This window comes from Prionailurus bengalensis, chromosome C1 (genome assembly GCF_016509475.1).
Source record: "Prionailurus bengalensis isolate Pbe53 chromosome C1, Fcat_Pben_1.1_paternal_pri, whole genome shotgun sequence".
In the NCBI taxonomy this organism is placed as follows: domain Eukaryota; kingdom Metazoa; phylum Chordata; class Mammalia; order Carnivora; family Felidae; genus Prionailurus; species Prionailurus bengalensis.
In genome coordinates this window covers 85,925,296-85,945,893 of record NC_057345.1, presented here as the reverse complement: position 1 = coordinate 85,945,893, position 20,598 = coordinate 85,925,296, and the positions used below count along the sequence as shown (strand labels likewise).

Below are 20,598 nucleotides of genomic sequence, written 5' to 3'. Positions count from 1 at the left end.
TAGAACACAAAATTTAACAGCTTCATTGAGGTATCCCATAAAATTCACTTGTTTTAACCATACAATTCAGTGATTTTTAGTACACTTTACAGTTATGTGACCATCGCCACAGTCTGATAATAGGAAATTTCTATCACTACGAAAATTTTTTCTTGCTCCTATGCAGTCATTTCCCATTCCCATTCCTAGCCCCAGGCAACCACTAATTTGCTATCTCTGTAGATTGGGGTGGTTTTTTTGGGGGGGGGGGCATTTCATACAAACAGAATCATGCAATATATGAGCTTTTGGGTTTCGCTTTTTTTTACTTCCCATAGTATTTTTGAGGTCCATCTATGTTATAGCATGTACCAGTGTTTCAGTAATTTTTAAGGATAAATAATATTTTATGAGATGGATATACCACATTTTGTTCATCTATTCCCTTGTTGAAAGATATTTAGGCTGTTTCTAGTTTTTGGCTATTAAAAAGAATGCTATTTCCATTATTCTTATACTAGTCTTTGTGTGGATATGTTTTCATTTCTCTTGGGTAGATACCTAGCAATGGAATTAATGGGTCATAATCAGTCATTTTATTTATTTACAAAAAAAGGGAAAATGGTTCTTTGGTTCTTTTGAGATCAAGTGAAAGGATTAACTAGTGAGTAGGTGGCATAACTGTTAATGCTAAAAGATAAGGACACACACAATTACTGAATGTGGAAATAGTAATCCACTGAGGGAAAAAGAGGGTAAAAGAAAAGAATAACCAAATATTTTCTTAGGAGAAGGCAGAATTCAAGGGAAAATTTAGACGAAGAAGGTAGTATAGGGGCTCTGGGAAGAAAAATAATTCACTTCAAAGGCACAGCTACTTCAACTTTATAAAATGCACACACATGTGTGGGGTGCCTGGGTGGCTCAATTGGTTGAGCATCTGACTACTTGGGCTCAGGACATGATCCCAGGGTCATGGGGTCAAGGCCCACGTGGGGTTCAGCACTGAGTATGGCCTGCTTGAGATTCTCTGCCCCCCTTTCCCTCTCTCCCTCAGCCCCACTCCCCCTCTTCCACTCACATGTGCTCTGTCTAAAATAAAAAAGTTAAAAAACACACATGCATGTGGGATTATCGAATGTATTAATAATACTTATAAAATGTTTTGTTGATAGGGCAGTTAAAAAATTGAAGTTCTTTTAACCGTCCCAGATTTGTTATAAAAGTAATGATTTGGATTATTGCTTACAATAGTGTGTATGTGAAATATACTGAAAAGCAAACAAAGCAAAAAAAAAAAGTGTGAGTTTGGGTAATATTAGACAGTAAATTTGTGAAATAACTGTGAACTAACCTTCAATGTTGAGGACTTACAATGTTGTCTTTGTTCCCATTTTTTTCTCTTTAGTTCTTTAGACATCTGTACAGATTTTAATTCCCATGTAAAAGGCAAGAACCAGACAAATGTCATCCTGAACATTTCTAGAAATTGGAGTCTTAATTGCTCTGAGAAAGATTGACCGTCAATACTCTGATCTACCCCCTATCAACTTGACCTCAACTTAACATTTCTCCAAGAGGCAAGTAGATAAAGGTTGTAGGTCTGTGATATATTGCGTACGCCGGGCAGCTGCATCTGACAACATTCTCTAAGGAGAAAAGATAGTGTTGGTATCTTTATTTTAGACAGTAGGGTAAACTTTATCTTCGGGGGGGGGGGGGAGGGGAGGGACATTGAAAAAGCAATTTCATTAATCAAGAACACTCAGTGGGAGTAAGAAGTATCAATCACTAGATAGTATTTCAGCATAGATTTGTGACTCAGTTAGTGGCACAGAGCCTTGCCACCGAGTATAGAAATGTCCCATTTTCTGTAATCAAGGCGGTTATAATACAAGCTGAAAGCAGATATTTTCTAATTCATCCCTCCACCATAACTCTCTCCAGACAAGTGCCCTTCCTTTGTTTTCCCTTAACAGTCTATTTCCACTTTATGGACTCAAAAGATGATCGTTGGTAAGCACAGCAATGCTTTGCCCAGCTTTGTCCCTGAAATTAACTTTGAGCTGACTCCTCCCCACTTCTCTCCCCTCCAGCATGCTCTTTTACCTCCACGCGGGACTCTCCACCCCCTAGTGTTTATCTCAGGCCCCGCCCCGCCCCCTGGTTGGCTGTCCGGTGGGAGGCTCGTTCCTTCCCTCGCCATTGGCCGCTCAGGGGGAGGTGCGTTTCCCGGCTCCGGATAGGTCGACATGTCTAACAACCTCCGAGACAAGTCTAACAACCGCGGTGCACTTGTCATTTCCGGGTAAGATGGCCGCAGTGCGAGTGCTGGGAACCTGGAGCCGGAATGCTGGGCGGCTGGTAAGCGGTTTGGTTTGAGTTGAGTTCAGGAAGGGATAATGTGTCGGGAGTATTCCCGGGGAGGTGTGTTACTTTCTCCTCCGAGTACCACGCGGAAAGGGCACGCGTGACGGAGAGGTAAAAGGATGTATGCTAAATGAAGGGCAGATAAGGTGGTGAGCAGACCGGTCTGGAGACCCACTCCCAGCCTTACCTGGCCATGCTTCTTTCGCCACTCGGTCGCGTTCCAGCTTTGTCTACACCCAGGCTCATCTAGCCTTTCGCCCGTTAGCCTTTTATTGAGCACTGTCTAGGTGCTGGGCATTGTGATAGGTGCTGGGGATATGCAGATATATATCATTAAGCATTTATTGGACACCCACTCTACCAAACACTGACAACACGACCCCTGCCTCAGAGAATTTATAGTCTAGAGGAAGAGACCCATGAAGCAAAGCATAACACCATGGGCCCTTGCCTCCGAGGAGCAGAGGCTTAAGCTTTATTTTGTGGACCTGTATTTCTCTGTTGTGTCTGCGCCACGTATCTTTCCAACCTTTTTATCACCAGAGCTACGACCCACCACCATCTTCCCTGAAGTTCCTCCCTTTCAACAACCCTTTAGCACCAAACACCTAACATCCTAGTAATCATAGTGTTTTATCCTATCTGCGTAGGGTTTTTCTTTCTGGGACTCCTCTTCCCTAAGATCTTACAGTGATCAAACCCCGATTTTACAAAATTTGTCAAGAGCCTGCTGTGTACCAGGTACTGTGCAGCCACTAGGGATGCAAATATGAATACGACTCCTGTGGTCCCAGATTAATTACAGCCTTGTGGTGGAAGACAGAGGAAAGAGAGAGACACAAACAAGCAATTAACAGCTTGAGAAGTGCTATGATGGGACATTATAGAGTTACAGGAACACATAGGAGGGGGGATGGGGGTCTGAAAGGAGTTCTCAGAGGATACCGTGTAACTTGAAATTTGTACCTTGCTAGGTATTGGCCTCTCTTTTGAGAGTTCTCCTTGTTTGGCTTCTGTAACACCAACTTCCCAATATTTTTCTTCTATATGTTTTCCACTTCATCCCAATCTCCTGTTTTCCTGCCCAAACTTTTAAATATGTATTGGTGTTTCTAAAGGCTCTGACTTTGGCCCTCAGCACTTTTGGCACTTCCTGGACTATTTCAGCCACTTATTTGAATTTAGTTGCCATGTATGTGCTGATGATTCCTAAAGTTCCCCAGTCTTCAAGCCAGCTCTACTCCAGACCCATATATATTCTACTGTCCTGAAAATCTCCAATTGCCTACATATTAAGTATTTTTCAGCTGCAAGTAATAAAAACCCAGCCAATAAATGGGAAATTAAGTATCTATGCATCCCAAAGTTAGATGGAAGCTGGTATTGGTTAAGTGGCTCATATTTATCAAGGTTGTCATTTCAGCAAGTTTGCCCTTTTTCATGGTTACAAGAGAGCTTCTACAACTTCGTACTCAGGGCAGGAAGGAGGAAGGGGTGGTACCATTCAGACTCATTGATCAGGACTATGTTACATGGCCACTGCTAACACCCGGAGTCTTGAAGGAGCTAGCATTTAGCCTCATCACAGTTCTGCCGTAATGCCTCAGTGGCACATCGGATTCTAGGTTCCAGAACTAAACTCCCAGACCTGTTTCTCTTTTGATTCTAGCCTGTAAATCTCCCAAATTTAGTTGTAATTCTCCGCCTTGCCCTCAACTGCTGCTATCCTGGTCCGTCCAGGATAAGGACTAATTGGACTTTCTGCCTCCAATCTGGTGGCTCTCCAACCCATTCTCCATAGTGTAGCCAGGATGATCTTAAAAAGTAAGACACAAATTTGAGAATGTCATTTCCTCACTTGAAACTGCCCTAAGCAGAATGTCCAAAATTTAAAAGACCGTGAGGCAATTTATGATCTGGACCTTTCCAAATCTCTCTGGCTTCATTTTTGCTGAAACTTACACATCCCAACCCCCACTCTGACACTTCCCTCACCCTTACCCCATACTAAACTACACTGGAACTATATTGAACTTAAGTTAATTGAGCACACTGCTCTCTCTCGACTCCAGACTCCAGATCTTTGCACATGTATTTCCTCTGCTTTAAAGACTCTTGCCTTCCTTCCCTATGGCCTCATCTGCTAACACACCTCATCACCTGGATTACTCCTACTCATCCCTTAGGTCTTTACTTTCTCCCTCCTTTGTGTTCCTTTAATACTCTATTTCTCCTATTATAACACTATGTCATAATCACCTATGTCCTTGTCTTTATCTTTGAAGGTGTGGACTGTACTTTCCATAAGAGAAGGAATTAACATCTATTTTGTTCTCTAATCTACCTATGCATTATGCATTTGACTCTTGATTAACCTATACTGAATTAACCCTGAATTTTTCTATTTTATCTGTCTTCCTGTAATGAAGCAACTTGAATTCAGGGACTATATTCTGTAGCCTACTTAGCTTTGAATTCCCAAGCCCAGCACAATCCCTGTTTTTGGGAGTGCTCAACAACTGCTCAATAAACAACTATTATTTATTTCCTTACTTGAATCTGCTAAACCTTTGTTTCATCTCCTATTTTTTTTATATTTTGTTTCTAGGAAAAATGTCTTTTTCAGCTTGAAAAACTATTTTTTCTCTTTCTCCCTCCTATTGCTTTTTTATCTTTCCATTCAGCAGCTTCACTAATGTTTTTTAGCCTTCTCTTAATCCATTTAGTTGCTACTTATCGCATAATGCCTGTTGCACTTACGTTGCTTTCTCTTTTTCCACTGTAAATCACTTCAGGAGCCTGTTCTTTCATGCCTCAAATACTATTCTACTTTCTTTTTCCTCTCTTACTTGGCTTTACCTGTTATAATCTAATCAATAAGCTGCAACTAGATTAATTTCTTAGTTCTTTTTCTTCAATAACCTATAGTGTATGAGTTCAAACTCCTTATCCTGACATTTACAGTCATCAGTAATTTGGTCCTTGAGCCACTTACGCTGCTCCCTTTTATAAATTTGGTCAAGCCACTCTGCCCCGGGAGACAAGTTCCTGCGGGAGTTCCTTTCTTTATGCTGTTTCCTCTGCCTTAAAGTGCATTTCTGCTCTTTATTTATTAATACTTATGATGCAAGGTCCACTTCAACTCTTCCTCCAAGAAGCCTTCCTAGGTCAAACCAACTTGAAAAATCAAAACAAAACACAAAAGACTCTATTCTTAAACTTTTCTAACACCTGCTGCCAATACTTATTACAAAAAACAAGAGCATACATGCCCATGCAAGTGTGTGTGTGTGTGTGTGTGTGTGTGTGTGTGTGTTGTTTCAGCTAAGTTATAAGTTCAAAGCAGAGATTATTTCTGTGTGTGTTACAGTGTGTGATAGAAAGAGCCTCGGCTTTGGAGTCAAATTTACTTGGTTTCAGAGCTGAATTTTGCCATTTGTTTGCTATAGGACCTTGGACAAATCACTTTACCTCTCTGATCATTCGTTTCTCACGTGTTAAAGAGGGCTAATGTGCCTATTCCAGAAGATAACTATGAGATAAAAGGAAGGTGATGCATTTAAAGACCTGTAAAGTACCCAGCACATAGCAGGCATTCAGTAAACGTTTGGTAGTTTGTCCCTCCTTTGCCTGATTAGTAGTTCTTCAATAAAACTTGTGTTGTTGAAGGTAGGACCTTCTAATAGTCTAATTTTCTTTCAAAGGTTATTTTTAAAAGAACTATTTTTTTAAAATCAAGGTGAACCTGTATAATTCAAAACATCCATTTACTCGCCCAAAATTAAATTTATTTAATTTTGATTTTGTTGTTGACCAAGAGCCACGGTTATGGGAGTTGAAGTAGAAAGTATGGACATAGAAAATGGGGGTTTGGAAAAGAGCATTCTTTCACTATCTGCTATGTTTTAAGCTATCAATTTCAGTTAGGTTTGAATGTTAATTCAATGTTAATTTTAATAAGAATAAAATATAGATATTGTAAAGATTAGTTGCTTTTGGATTAGCTCTTAAAGTAAAACTAAGATGCATGATTTAAGATTATTTGTGTTTTAGGAAGGGGATCTTTAGTTTTTCTTTCCCTTCAGAAATGAGTAGCATCTTGGAAATTAAGGTGAAATATCACATAATAATTTAAATATATTATTCCTATTAGTAAACCAAATATTTGTTTTTATATTATTTGCTGTCAGAAAAAGAACAAAATTCTTATTTATAAATACATATTATAATATGGCTACAATACATAATGTATATGTATTACAAATTTAAAAATTTTAAGGGCTAATCACTAAAATATAAAGTACATGATAATAAAGTAATTTTTTTTTTTTTTAATTTTTTTTTCAACGTTTATTTATTTTTGGGACAGAGAGAGACAGAGCATGAACGGGGGAGGGGCAGAGAGAGAGGGAGACACAGAATCGGAAACAGGCTCCAGGCTCTGAGCCATCAGCCCAGAGCCTGACGCGGGGCTCGAACTCACGGGCCGCGAGATCGTGACCTGGCTGAAGTCGGACGCTTAACCGACTGCGCCACCCAGGCGCCCCAATAAAGTAATTTTTTTAAGTAAAAGTAACTCTCTCCTACATTAATAAAAAAATTTAAAATACATGACAATATTCTCAGATACATTAAGGAGGTTAAAAATTTCTATAAATTACATTTAAAAGTGTGATATAGTTAACCAGGTATTAATAACATTGAAATATTAACTTTCAAAATAAAATAGTCTACATTTCAAACACCTAGGTTTTAAGATATCAAGTCAAATAGATTCAGGCACACTTATTTCTATTATATATTGTCATGTATTATTCTAGGATATTCTATAAAATAGTTGCATCTAAAGAGTCATCTATAAATTCCAGTGAGAAAACCTTTCCATACATCACTACATATGTTTTTCAGTGTCTTTAGGTACTAAAAGTCAGTTTTGAATTCTTTAAGTTTTATTTTAGGAAGTCTTTACTGACTCAACTGTACTTACAATGTGTTTGTACAGAATATGTTAAAATTTCTTTACTTTTATAAGAAATTTTAGGCAAGGATCATAAGCACATAAATAAATCTGACTCCAGGGATATAATTTTACTAAATAAAAGAACAACAAAATGTTCTTTGGGTTCTGGGGTTTAAATTCCTTTGATTTCCCGAACAGACATACAGTACTTAAAAAATAACCTATCTTAATAAACTTGACTGTCCCTGACACCAGGTTTTGGCCAGTTCAGATTTTGGCCTAGATACTTTCATATTGTTTGTATTTTGATAATGACTGTTCTACCTTTAGAATAAACTTGAAACTGAATATATACTTACAGAGAAAAGCCATCGAGAACATTCATAAAAGCTTTTACTTTTTTGTTTTCTCATCTTTAGATTTGTGTTCGCTACTTTCAAACCTGTAGTAATGTTCATGTTTTGAAGCCAAAATATGTGTGTTTCTTTGGTTATCCTTCATTCAAGTATAGTCATCCACATCAGTTGCTGAAAACAACTGCTGGTAAGTATGATCTCAAAATAGCCCATATGAAATAAGGTTTTGTATCTTACCCAGAACTTTTTAAAAAGTAATTGAAGACTTATCAAAGTAAAAAAAAAGTTAACCTTTTCTGTCTAGCCTGAGCCTCCTTGCTTTCCCCAAATCTGTCCTTTTCTTTTTTTTTTTTTTTTTTTGTGCCCCCTCACCCCTTTCACATCTTTCCCTTAATGCTTGTGTCTTCAAATGTGGGGAATGGATTGTCTTGGGCCACCTGTTCTTTGTCATCTGACTCAGCTAAGTGCAATAGCCAGGTAAATTGTTGACTTAACAGATTGTATCCTTGTATTGTCACTATATTGTTGGTTGGATGGAACACTTACCTCAGTCTGTTGTGTTAAGATTGTGTGATAAAACCAGCCCAAGGTGCTTCTGAGTAGAAAGATCCCTGACTTTTACCATTTAATTACCTTTGTCCCCTTTTTCTACCCTCTGTAAAGAGTTTGAGGCTTTAGGTATTAGATTTGGCAAGTACATTAAAACTTTTTTTTCCTGATGTTCTGTTTAGAACTTTGATAACCCTAGACTTTTGTTGTATCATTAAGCTTTTGACAGATACTTGGTGCCTTAGTCTGTGCTAGCAATGAAAACTGGGGAAATCCAGGAAGATCCAGCCCCTGAGATCAGTCAGTCTTTCCATGCCTTTTACAGATCATCTCTCACAACATCCAAAGATATATAAACCCTATCTTCACCACTTTTTAAAAATATTTATTTATGGGGCGCCTGGGTGGCGCAGTCGGTTAAGCGTCCGACTTCAGCCAGGTCACGATGTCGCGGTCCGTGAGTTCGAGCCCCGCGTCGGGCTCTGGGTTGATGGCTCAGAGCCTGGAGCCTGTTTCCAATTCTGTGTCTCCCTCTCTCTCTGCCCCTCCCCCGTTCATGCTCTGTCTTTCTCTGTCCCAAAAGTAAATAAACGTTGAAAAAAAATTTTTTTTTAAATATATATATATTTATTTGTTTATTTTATTTTTATTTTTATTATTTTGAGAGAGAGCATGTGCATGCACACACATGTGTCTGGGAGAGGCGTAGGCAGGGGGAAGGGGGAGAGAGAGAGAGAGAAAGAGACAGAGACAGAGACAGAGACAGAGAGAGAATCTTAAGCAGGCTTCACACCCAGTATGGAGCCCAACAAGGGGCTTGATCTCACAACCCTGAGGTCATGACCTAAGCCGAAATCAAGAGTCAGACGCTCAACCAACTGAGCCATCCAGGCTCAGATTTTTAAAAGTTGATCTTTTGTCTTCTCAGAGAAGATAGAAGCCATTCAAGTGGAAACTCCTACTAGCTGTGTAACTTTAGGCAAGTTACTTAATTTCTTTCTATTTCATCATTTGTAATATGGGATTAATCATAGTATCTAAGTCATTGTATTGTTGTGAGAATAAATCCATTTAACACAGATATTTATTGATCACCTACTATCTGCCAAGGCACTGTTTTGGTGCTCTGGATATATATTCTTTTCCTATATCCCCTCACTAAATGAATATTCAAGCTAGAAACCTGAAGTCTTCCTGATTCCTGTTTCATATCAAATTGGTTACCTAAATCTATTAATTTTACATCTTACATGATTTTTAAATTTGTCTTCTCTTTTTTAGACAGCTTTGAAAATATATAAATATATTAAGTTCCATACTTCAGTTTCTTACCTGTAGTAGCCTCCTAACTGCTTTGTCTGTCACTCCTTCCCCAACCCCATCCACCACATTCCTGCCAGAGAGATTTGTTTCCAAAATTATAGATCTCAGGTTACAGATCTGAAATTGCAGATGGTATGCCCTATTGATTTATTATGCCTGAATAATAACCCTGTCTACAACTTCGTGGCTTAAAGCAACAGTGAGTTATGATTTCTCAGTATTCTCAGGGTTACCTGGGTGCTTCCTCTGCTGGTTTCACTGAACTCACTAATATGGCTGTCTTCAGCTGGAGAATCATCTGGGCTGGAAGGTCTAAGATGGTCTCACATACATGTCTGACAGTGGTGCTGGTTTTCAGGTGGGGCCTGTCATTTCTTCTCCATATAGCCTTTCATCCTCCAGTAGACTAGAAGGCTTCCTTACTCAGGGATCTCAAGGCAATATTCCAAGAGGGAGAAGGTAGAAGATGCTGCGAGGTCCTTTGAGGTCTAGGCTCCAGAATTTGTACAACTTCATTTCTGCTATATTCTATTGTCCAAGCAAGTAACAGGCCAGCATAGATTTAAGTTGTGGTGAATCAGACTTTATGTCTTATGGGAGCAGCTGCAAAAAATTTATGACCATATTTTACTTACAACTGGCTCCTGATTACCTTTAGGATAAATTCCAGACACCTCACCTTGGCATGGCAAAGAAAGTCTTTTTTTTTTTCTTTAAGTTTATTTATTTATTTTGAGAGAGACAGTGCATGTGTGAGCAGGGGAGGGGCAGAAGAGAAAGAGAAATCTCACAAACCGTGAGATCATGACCTGAGCTGAAATAACGAGTCAGATGCTTAACTAAATGAGCCATCCAGGCACCACGAAGAAAGTCTTTTAAATCTGGACTGACTTCTTGCCACATATACTATCTTCAGCCATATGGAGCTGTGTGTTATTCCCTAACCATACTGTGCACTATATTTCCATGTTCTTCTTGCTCATGTTGTTCCTTGCATAATATTGTTTTGTATAGAAGTACCATAGTATATTTACTTGTCATTTTTTGGTGACTTAGATTGATATTCCAAGTCTTCATTTTAACTCTATGAAAGCTATTATTGAGCATAAATCTTTTTGTACCTATCTTAATTGTTTCCTCATGGGGGAAAAAGTCTTAAAAGCAGAATTGCTTATTGAGTCAAAGAGAAGGACTTTCCTTTTTTTGATGTTTATTTATTTTTGAGAGATGGGGGGTAGGTGGGGGAGGAGGGGCAGAGAGGGAGGGAGACACAGAATCTGAAGCAGGCTCCAAGCTCTGAGCTGTCAGCAGAGAGACTAATGCAGGGCTTGAACTTGTGAACCGTGAGATCATGACCTGAGTCCAAGTTGGACACTTAACCAACTGAGCCATCCAGGCGCCCCCTCTTTTTTTTTTTTTCTTTAAGCTTTTGATACTTAACACCAAACTATTTTTCAGAGAGGTTCCAGTTTATACTATGAGCAGCAGGCTGTGAGAGGACCCAACTTACTAGATAGAGAGGAAACAAGAGGTACCTAATACCTCTATATCAGAAATGTATTTGTATTTCTTAACCATTAACTGACTCCTCATATTTATTGAAGAAAGTTTTACTACCTTAATCAGCTTGTTGTGTGTTTTATAAGCAATTTTAATTAACAGCAGTCTGAAGATAGAGGAGCACTTTTTAAAAAAGATTTTTTAATGTTTACTTATATTTGAGAGAGAGACAGAGTGCGAGTGGGGAGGGGCAAAGAGCGACAGAGACAGAATCTGAAGCAGGCTCCAGGCTCTGAGCTGTCAGCACAGAGCTTGACACAGGGCTCCAACTCATGACCTATGAGATCATGACCTGAGCCAGAGCCAGAGCCAGAGGCTTAACTGACTGAGCCCCCCAGGTGCCCCCTAGAGGAGCACTCTGGAATCCATTCAGAGTCACGTGTTACCGTGGAAAAGAGAGGAACATAGGTTGTTGACCAGAAATACTTTCTCTTGGGAATAATTACCATAAAGTATCATTTGTATCTAATTGTTACACAAGTGGGGGGTAGAAATTCAAAAAGGGGTGAAAAATGGAAAGAGGACTGAAATTTAATGATAAGTTGGCAGAACATGGTGGACAGAGAAATTTTTCATCAGGTTTTCTAGATGTGTATGCCTGATCGTTAGCCACTAAAAATGAGAATAGTTATATGAAGTCAGAAGAGATCTAAGAGTGGGACACTAGTGATTATTACAGTTTAATAACAGAAAACAAGGCTATCCAGCTAGTTGGGCCTTCTATACCCTTGTAAAGGAACATTATTTTGGAAGTTGGAAAATGTAAGTGCTGTGACAATATCAGTAGGTCTGTGATACTGAATAATTTATTTAAATCTTTGATGGTTATGAATGACAATTACGCTTTTAAAAATTATGAAACACTTTTTTATCTGTGAAATGCAATGGTTTCTGCTTCTGCTTGAGAATATTTTCTAATTTTAGCTATAAAAGCATCTATTAGAAGTATATTACATATTTAATGAGATCATTTTTCATTTTTCTTTGAAGCACTGCAGGGACAAGTTGTTCAATTCAAACTCTCAGACATTGGAGAAGGGATTAGAGAAGTAACTATTAAAGAATGGTAAGTTATTCTGAAAAAAATTTTCAGTCAATGTAAAAATAATGTGTGCCAAAATAAGTGGGAGTTGTTTAACTTGAGAAACTTCTTTCTTAACGATTTTTTTTTTCTTTTTTAAAGCAGTAAGGTAGTTTGTATTGCTAATATGTTGTCAACAGAATTCATCATACATCAGGATATTTTATTTGATGTAATTTATTAAGAATTATTTTTTCTTTTTTTTCTTTATTTTTTCTTTCTTTCTTTTTTTTTAAGTTTATTTATTTTTGACAGAGACAGAGTGTGAGCATGAGCTGGGGAGGGGCAGAGAGAGAGGGAGACACAGAATCCGAAGCAGGCTCCAGGCTCCAAGCTATCAGCACAGAGCCTGATGTGGGGCTCGAACTCACGAACTGTGAGATCATGACCTGGGCCAAAGTTGGACGCTTAACTGACTGAGCCACCCAGATGCCCCTGTTTTTTCTTCTTTTAAAAAACTTTTTCACTGCCCACTCATCACTTCAGCTAAAAAAGAGAATTTAAAAAAAAAAAAAAATTTTTTTAATGTTTATTTATTTTGAGAGAGAGAGACAGAGTGTGAGCAGGGGAGGGACAGAGAGAGAGGGAGACACAGAATCCAGAGCAAGCTCCAGGCTCTGAGATGTCATCACAGAGCCTGATGTGGGGTTTGAACCCAGGGACAGTGAGATCATAACCTGAGCCAAAGTCAGACGCTTAACTGAGCAACCCAGGCGCCCCATCAGCTAAAAAAGAGAAATTAACCTATAACAGATATTAACTTGATTATGACCAGGTGTTTTGAATGGCGTTTGTGTATGAACTTATTATTAATTTGCAGACTATTTTAAAATCATAATATAAGCTAAGCTCTCCTTCCTGTACTGGAAATGACCTCAGTAAGAATGCAAAGTACATTTGATTCACCATTCTCTGACAGTTTGCCTATATTTTTAGAATAGATTCAAATTTAATACCAAAAAGTATTAATCAAAAAGTAGTTTTGGGGGGCACCTGGGTGGCTTAATCCGTTAAGCATTCACCTTCAGATCAGGTCATGATCTCGCAGTTTGTGAGTTCAAGCCCCACATTGGGCTCTGTGCTGACAGCTTGGAGCCTGGAGCCTGCTTTAGATACTGTGTCTCCCTCTCTCTCTGCCCCTCTGCACTCACACTCTTTCTCAAAAAATAAACATTAAAAAAAGTTGTTTTTAAATAATTTTTGAAAAGGCTAAAGATTTTTCAGAAAAAGCCTTGAAACAGAAGTAAAAATCCTCTACTGCCTTAGTCCTCCTTCTGCCTCTTTACCTTCTTTCACTTTTTAGAAAAAAAGAAACACTTCTTGGTAGGGAACGGATTTTTAAAGGTATCTAGAAGTAGCAGTTAAGATGAATAGATAGTCTCTCACCATAGTCTTATACTCTTGAAGATCCCCTTAAGAATCTGATTCAGCCACCTGAACATTCTTTCTCTGTAGCTCTCCCTATTATTGCTTTGTAAATTACAAAAGGAGAAGAGCATAATTGTGCCTTACAGTTATGTCTCTAGTGGCACTGTGAGATTTAGGAAATGCCAATGGACCTCGAATCAGAAGAGCCCAACTCTGAAACTTATTAGCCATCTTGCCTGGGACTTACTTTGTCTTTGCTGAGCCATTGATTCTTAATGTGTAAAATGGGAGTAATGGTACTTACTCTGCCATCTGGCAAGGGTTCTTGAAAGAATCAAATAATGCAATGTATAGAAAGTACCTTTAAAATCTGCGAAGTGTTATGTACATTTAAGTTACTGATATGTTCTAAGACCAAGACTAGTCTTTGTAGATTGTAGATATTTTTTCACATTTCTTAATTTCTACCTCTTATTAAATCTCTAGAGTTATTTACTTGAAATAAGGTTTTAGGGTTTTGGAAACGGAGATAATTTCACTCCTCATGAAAATTAATAGTTCATTAAATTAAAAACACATATTTGACTAAAGTTTTTCAGACATTCCTTTTTTTTTTAAGTTTATTCCTTTATTTTGAGAGAGAGAGCACGTGCACAAGTGGGGAAGGGGCAGAGAGAGAGATGGGGAGAGAGAGAATCCTAGGCTGGCTTTGCACTGTGAGCTCAGAGCCCAATGTAGGGCTCTAACTCATGAACCATGAGATCATGACCTGGGCCGAAGTTGGATGCTTAACCAACTGAGCCACCCAGGCACCTCTACAAGTTCTTTAAGAAATATTAACAGCTGCCTTGAATTCTGTGTGCTTTTTCTCTAGCTTAATATCTATAAACCTTGGGGCACCTGGGTGGCTCAGTCAGTTAAGCATCCAACTTCGGCTCAGGTCATGATCTCATGGTTCATGGCTCTATGCCCCGTGTCAGGCTCTATGCTAACACCTCAGAGCCTGGAGCCTGCTCCAGATTCTGTGTCTCCCTCTCTCTCTGCTGCTCCCCTGCTTGCACTCTGTCTCTCTCTTCCTCAAAATAAACATTAAAAAAAAATTTTTTTTTAATCTATAAATCTCAACTCAAGGGAAAAAATCTATATTTTAATGCAGTTTGTAAAATGCTAAAAAGCAGAATTCTGTGCCACACACAGAGAATAGAAATTTGAATATATAGGAAGCATGATTTAATAGAAGGATGTGTTTATATAAGTGGCACTAAAACCTTATGTTTTCTTAGAACTTGTAGGAGCAAATATATGGATAAAGAAGAAAAACACTTCAATTTCATAAAGTTTCTGACAAACTTCCACAACAAAAGTTTGGATTATATATGTGCTATCATCCTAAAGTCAATTTAGTCTGATATTAATACAACTAATTTAGTCTGATATTAATACAGCCATTCCCAGCTCTCTTTTGGTTAATGTTTCCATGAATTTTTTTAGCGTGTGTGTTTGTGTGGTATGTGTGTTTTGTGTATGTTGTGAATGTGTGGTGTTATTGTGTGATGTGTGTGTGTTAAATGTGTGATCTTTATGTGACAATAATGTGGTATATGTCTTGAGTTGGTATGTGGTTTATGCATTTTGTGAGTGTTGTGTGTGTGGAGTGTGTTAGTATGTGTAATGTGTATGGTGTGTGTGTTGGGTATGTATGAAGTGTTTTTTTGTGTGTGGTGGTGTATGCAGGGTGTGAGTGTTGTAAGTGCAGTATTTGTGTTTGTGTCTACTCTACGTGTGGTATATGTGTGGTGTGTGTGTTGGGTATGTTTTATGTGTGACTGTGTGGTGTGTATGCCTGGTGTGTAGGTAATATATTTATGTGTGAAATGTGTGTCTATGGTATTACATGTGTGGTGTGTGTGTTGTATGAGTGTTGTGTGTTTCTTGTGTGTTGGTTATATGTATGCTGTACGTTAGTGAGATACATGTGTTTGTGTCTTTTGTGTGTGTTGTGTGGTTGTTTGTGCAGTATGAGTGGTATATGGGTAGGGCATGTGTAATGTGAGTTTGGTGTCTGGTGGTGTGTGTGTAATATATGTGTGGTAAGTGTATATGGTGTAAGTATGGTGATATGTGTTGGGTATATGCTGTTTCTTTTTTCTTTTTTTTTAAATTTTTATTCTAATTCCAGTTAACATGCAGTGTCATGTTAGTTTTAGTTTCAGGTGTGCAAAATAGTGATTCAAAATTACATCTCTCACCTGGTGCTCATCAGGACGAATGCACTCCTTAATCCCTGTCACCTGTTTAACTGATCCCTCCACCCACCCCCATCTCTGGTAACTATCGTATTGTTCTCTGTAATTAAGCATCTCTTGGCTTGTGCCTCTGTCTCCCCCCGCCCTTTGCTTATTTGTTTTGTTTCTTAAATTCCACATATGAGCGAAATCATATGGAATTTGTCTTTCTCTGACTGAGTTATTTCACTTAGCATTATACTTTCTAGCTACATCCATGTTGTTGTAAAAGGCAAGATTTCATTCTTTTTTATGGCTGAATAATATTCCATTATATGTATATACCACAGCATCTTTATTCAATAATCGATGGACACTTGGGCTGCTTCCATATCTTGACTGTTATAAATAGTGCTGCTATAAACATAGGGGTATATGTATCCCTTTGAATTAGTGTTTTTGTATCCTTTGGGTAAATACCCAATAGTGTGATTGCTGGATAGTAGGGATTCCTATTTTTAACTTTTTGAGGAGACTCCATACTGTTTTCCTCATTGGCTGCACCAGTTTGCATTCCCACCAACAGTGCACAAAGGTTCTTTTTTCTCCAATCCTCACCAGCACCTGTTTTTTCTTGTGTTGTTGATTTTAGCCATCCTGATAGGTGTGAGGTGATATTGCATTGTAGCTTTGATTTGTGTATCCCTGATGGTAGGTGTTGACGAGCATCTTATCATGTGTCTGTTGGTCATCTGGATGTCTTTGAGAAATGTCTGTTCATGTCTTCTGCCCATTTTTTAATTGAATTATTTGTTTTTTAGGTTTTGAGTTTTATAAGTTCTTTATACATTTTGGATACTAACCCTTTATTGCATATGTCATTTACAAATATCCTCTCCCATTCAGTATGTTGTCTTTTAGTTTTGTTGGTTTTTTCCTTCACTATGCAGAAAGCTTTTTATTTGGATGTAGTACCGATAGTTTACTTTTGTTTCCCTTGCCTCAGGAGACATATCTAGAAAGAAGTTGCTATGGCCTATGTTAAAGAAATAACTGCCTGTGGGGGCGCCTGGGTGGCGTAGTCGGTTAAGCGTCCGACTTCAGCCAGGTCACGATCTCGCGGTCCGGGAGTTCGAGCCCCGCGTCGAGCTCTGGGCTGATGGCTCAGAGCCTGGAGCCTGTTTCCGATTCTGTGTCTCCCTCTCTCTCTGCCCCTCCCCCGTTCATGCTCTGTCTCTCTCTGTCCCCAAAATAAATAAACGTTGAAAAAAAAAAATTTTTTAGAAATAACTGCCTGTGTTCTCTTCTAGGATTTTTATGGTTTCAGGCCTCACATTTTGGTCTTTAATCCATTTTGAGTTTGTTTTTCTGTATAGTGTAAGAAAGTGGTCCAGTTTCCTTCTTTTGCATATACCTGTCCAGTGTTCCTAATACCATTTGTTGAAGCAACTGTCTTTTTCCCATTGGATATTCTTTCCTGCTTTGTGAAAGATTAATTGACCACATAATTGTGAATTAATTTCTGGATTATCTGATCTGTTCTATTGATCTATGTGTCTATTTTTGTGCCGGTTGCCATATTGTTTTGGTTACTGCAGCTTTGTAATATAACTTGAAGTCTGGAATTTTGATCCCTACAGCTTTGCTTTTCTTTTTCAAGATTGTTTTGGCTATTGAGGGTCTTTTGTGGTTCCGTACAAATTTTAGGATTATTTGTTCTACTCCTGTGAAAAATGATGTTGGTATTTTGATAGGGATTGCATTAAATATATAGATTGCTTTGAGTTGTGTAGACATTTTAATAATATTCTTCTAATCCATGAGCAGGGAATGTCTTCCCATTTCTTTGTACCATCTTCAGTTTCTTTCATCGGTGTTTTATAGTTTTCAGAGTACAGGTCTTTCACCTCTTTGGTTAGGTTTATTCCTAAATATCTTATTATTTTTGGTGCAATTGTAAATGAGATTGTTTTCCTAATTTCTCTTTTTGCTGCTTCATTAGTGATGTAGAGCAATGGAACAGATTTCTGTACATTGATTTTGTATCCTATAACTTTACTGAATTTGTTCTTTAATTCTGGCAGTTTTTTGGTAGAGTCTTGGATTTTCTATATATACTATCATGTTATCTGCAAATAGTGTAAGTTTTACTTCTTCCTTACCAACTGGGAGACTCTTTATTTCTCTCTCTCTCTCTCTCTTTTTTTTTTTTTTTTTTTTTGTCTGATTGCTCTGGCTAGGACTTCCAGTACTATGTTAAATAAAAGTGGTGACAGTGAACATCCTTATCTTATTCCTGTCTTTAGGGAAAAGCTCTCAGTGTTTCCTCATTAAGGATTATGTTAGCTGTGGGTTTTTCCATATATGGCCTTTATTATGTTGAGGTATGTTCCCTCTAGATCTGCTTTGTTGAGGGTTTTTACCATGAATGGATATTGTACTTTGTCCGATGCTTTTTCTTTTTTTTTTTTTTTTTAATTTTTTTTTTCAACGTTCATTTATTTTTGGGACAGAGAGAGACAGAGCATGAACGGGGGAGGGGCAGAGAGAGAGGGAGACACAGAATCGGAAACAGGCTCCAGGCTCTGAGCCATCAGCCCAGAGCCTGACGCGGGGCTCGAACTCACGGACCGCGAGATCGTGACCTGGCTGAAGTCGGACGCTTAACCAACTGCGCCACCCAGGCGCCCCTGTCTGATGCTTTTTCTATGTCTATTGAAATGATCATATGGTTCTTATCTTTTCTCTTATTGATGTGATGTATCATGTTGATTGATTTGTAAATATTGAGCCACCGTGGCAACCCAAGAATAAATCCCTCTGGATTGTGTGAGTGATTTTTTTAAAAAAGTATTGTTAGATTTGGTTTGCTAGTATTTTGTTGAGCATTTTTGCATATATGTTCATCAGGGATATTGGCCTGTACTTCTCTTTTTTAGTGGAGTCTTTATCTGGTTTTGGTATCAAGGTAATGCTGGCCTCATAGAAGGAGTTTAGAAGTTTTCCTTCCTTTTCTATTTTTTGGAATAGTTTGAGAAGACTAGGTATTGACTTTTCTTTAAGTGTTTGGCAGAATTTGCCTGTGAAGCCATGTGGTCCTGGACTTTTGTTTTTTCACTACTGATCCAATTTCTTTGCTGGTTGTCGAAGTTTTCTATTTCTTCCTATTTCAGTTTTGGTAGTTTATATGTTTCTAGGAATTTATCCATTTCTTCCAGGTTGCCCCAATTTGTTGGCAGATGTTTTTTTTATAATGTTCTCTTATAATTGTTTGTATTTTTGTGGTGTTGGTTGTTATCTCTCCTGTCTCATTTATTTGAGTCCTTTCTCTTTTTTTTTCTTGAAAAGTCTGACTGGAGGTTTATCAATTTTATTGGTTTTTCTAAAGAATCAGGTCCTGGTTTCATTGATCTGTTCTAGTGGATTTTTTTTTTTTTTTCAGTTTCTATACCATTTTTTTTTTCTCTAATATATATCATTTCCTTCCCTCTGCTGGTTTTAGGTTTTGTTTGTTCTTTTTCTAGCTCCTATCAGTCTAAGATTAGATCATTTATTTGAGATTTTTCTTGCTTCTTGATGTAGATCTGTATTGCTATAAACTTCCCTCTTGGAACTGCTTTTGCTGCATCCCAAAGGCTTGGACCTTGTGTTTTCCTTTTCATTTATTTCCATGTACTTTGTAAATTTCTTCCTTTATTTCCTGTTTGACCCATTCATGTTATTTAATCTCCATGTATTTGTGGTCATTCCATACTTTTTCTTGTGGTTGACTTCTAGTTTCATAGCATTGTGATCAGAAATGATGCATAGTATGACTTCAATCTTGAATTTGTCAAGGCTTGTTTTGTGGACTAATATGTTATCTATTCTGGAGAATGTTCTCTGTGCACTTGAAAAGAATGTGTATTCTGCTGTTTTAGGATGGAATGTTCTGAATATATCTGTTAAATACGGCAGTCCAAAGCATCAATGAAAGCCATTGTTTCCCTACTGATTTTCTGTATAGATGATCTGTCCATTGATATAAGCGGGATGTTAAAGTCCCCTACTATTATTTTATTATTATTGATTAGTTTATGTTTGTTATTAACTGTTTTATGTATTTCGGTGCTTTCATGTTGGGTGCATAAATATTTACAGTTGTTCTATCTTCTTGTTAAATTGTTCCCTTTCTTATTATGTGATTTCCTTCTTTGTCTCTTGTTACAGCCTTTGTTTTAAAGTCTATTTTGTCTGATATAAGTATTGCTACTCCAGCCTTCTCTTGACATGCATTTGCATGATAGATGTTTCCGCATCCCCACTTTCAACCTGCAGGTGTCTTTAGGTCTAAAATGAATCTCTTGTAGGCAGGAGGATATAGATGAGTCTTGTTTTTTTATCCATTCTTTCACCCTGTGTCTTTTGATTAGCATATTTAGCCCACTTAACATTCAAAGTAATTATTGATAGATGTGTTTTTCATCATTTTATTATGTTTTGTGGTTGTTTCTGAAAAATTTCCCTGAACCTTTCTTGTCTTTCTTTCATTGTTTGCTGGTTTTCTTTAGTGATATATTTGGATTTCTTTCTCTTTATCGTTTGCATATTTATTAGTGGTTTTTGATTTGTTATTACCGTTAGGTTTGTATATAACATTTTCTGTGTATAGCAGTCTATATTAAATTAATGGTCATTCGAACACATCCTTCTCTCCTCTGCATGTTTTAAATATATGGTGTCATATTTTACAGCCTTTTATTTTGTGAATTCCTTGACTGATTTTTTTTAATAGAAATATTCATTTTTACTGCTTTTGTGTTTCCTGCCTTTATACTGTCACTCTCA

At 37.8% G+C, this 20,598-nt stretch overlaps 1 protein-coding gene across 1 annotated transcript in view; it reads left to right on the top strand.

Moving 5' to 3' along the window:
* The first annotated feature begins 2,219 nt into the window (after positions 1-2,219).
* Positions 2,220-20,598, top strand: part of DBT (dihydrolipoamide branched chain transacylase E2) — a 53,671-nt gene continuing 35,292 nt past the window's right edge. Inside the window, exons 1-3 of the mRNA XM_043575669.1 lie at positions 2,220-2,343; positions 7,729-7,852; positions 12,088-12,163. Of these exons, the coding sequence (XP_043431604.1) occupies positions 2,293-2,343; positions 7,729-7,852; positions 12,088-12,163 (251 nt within the window). The 5' untranslated portion in view covers positions 2,220-2,292. The remainder of the gene's footprint in view (positions 2,344-7,728; positions 7,853-12,087; positions 12,164-20,598) is intronic.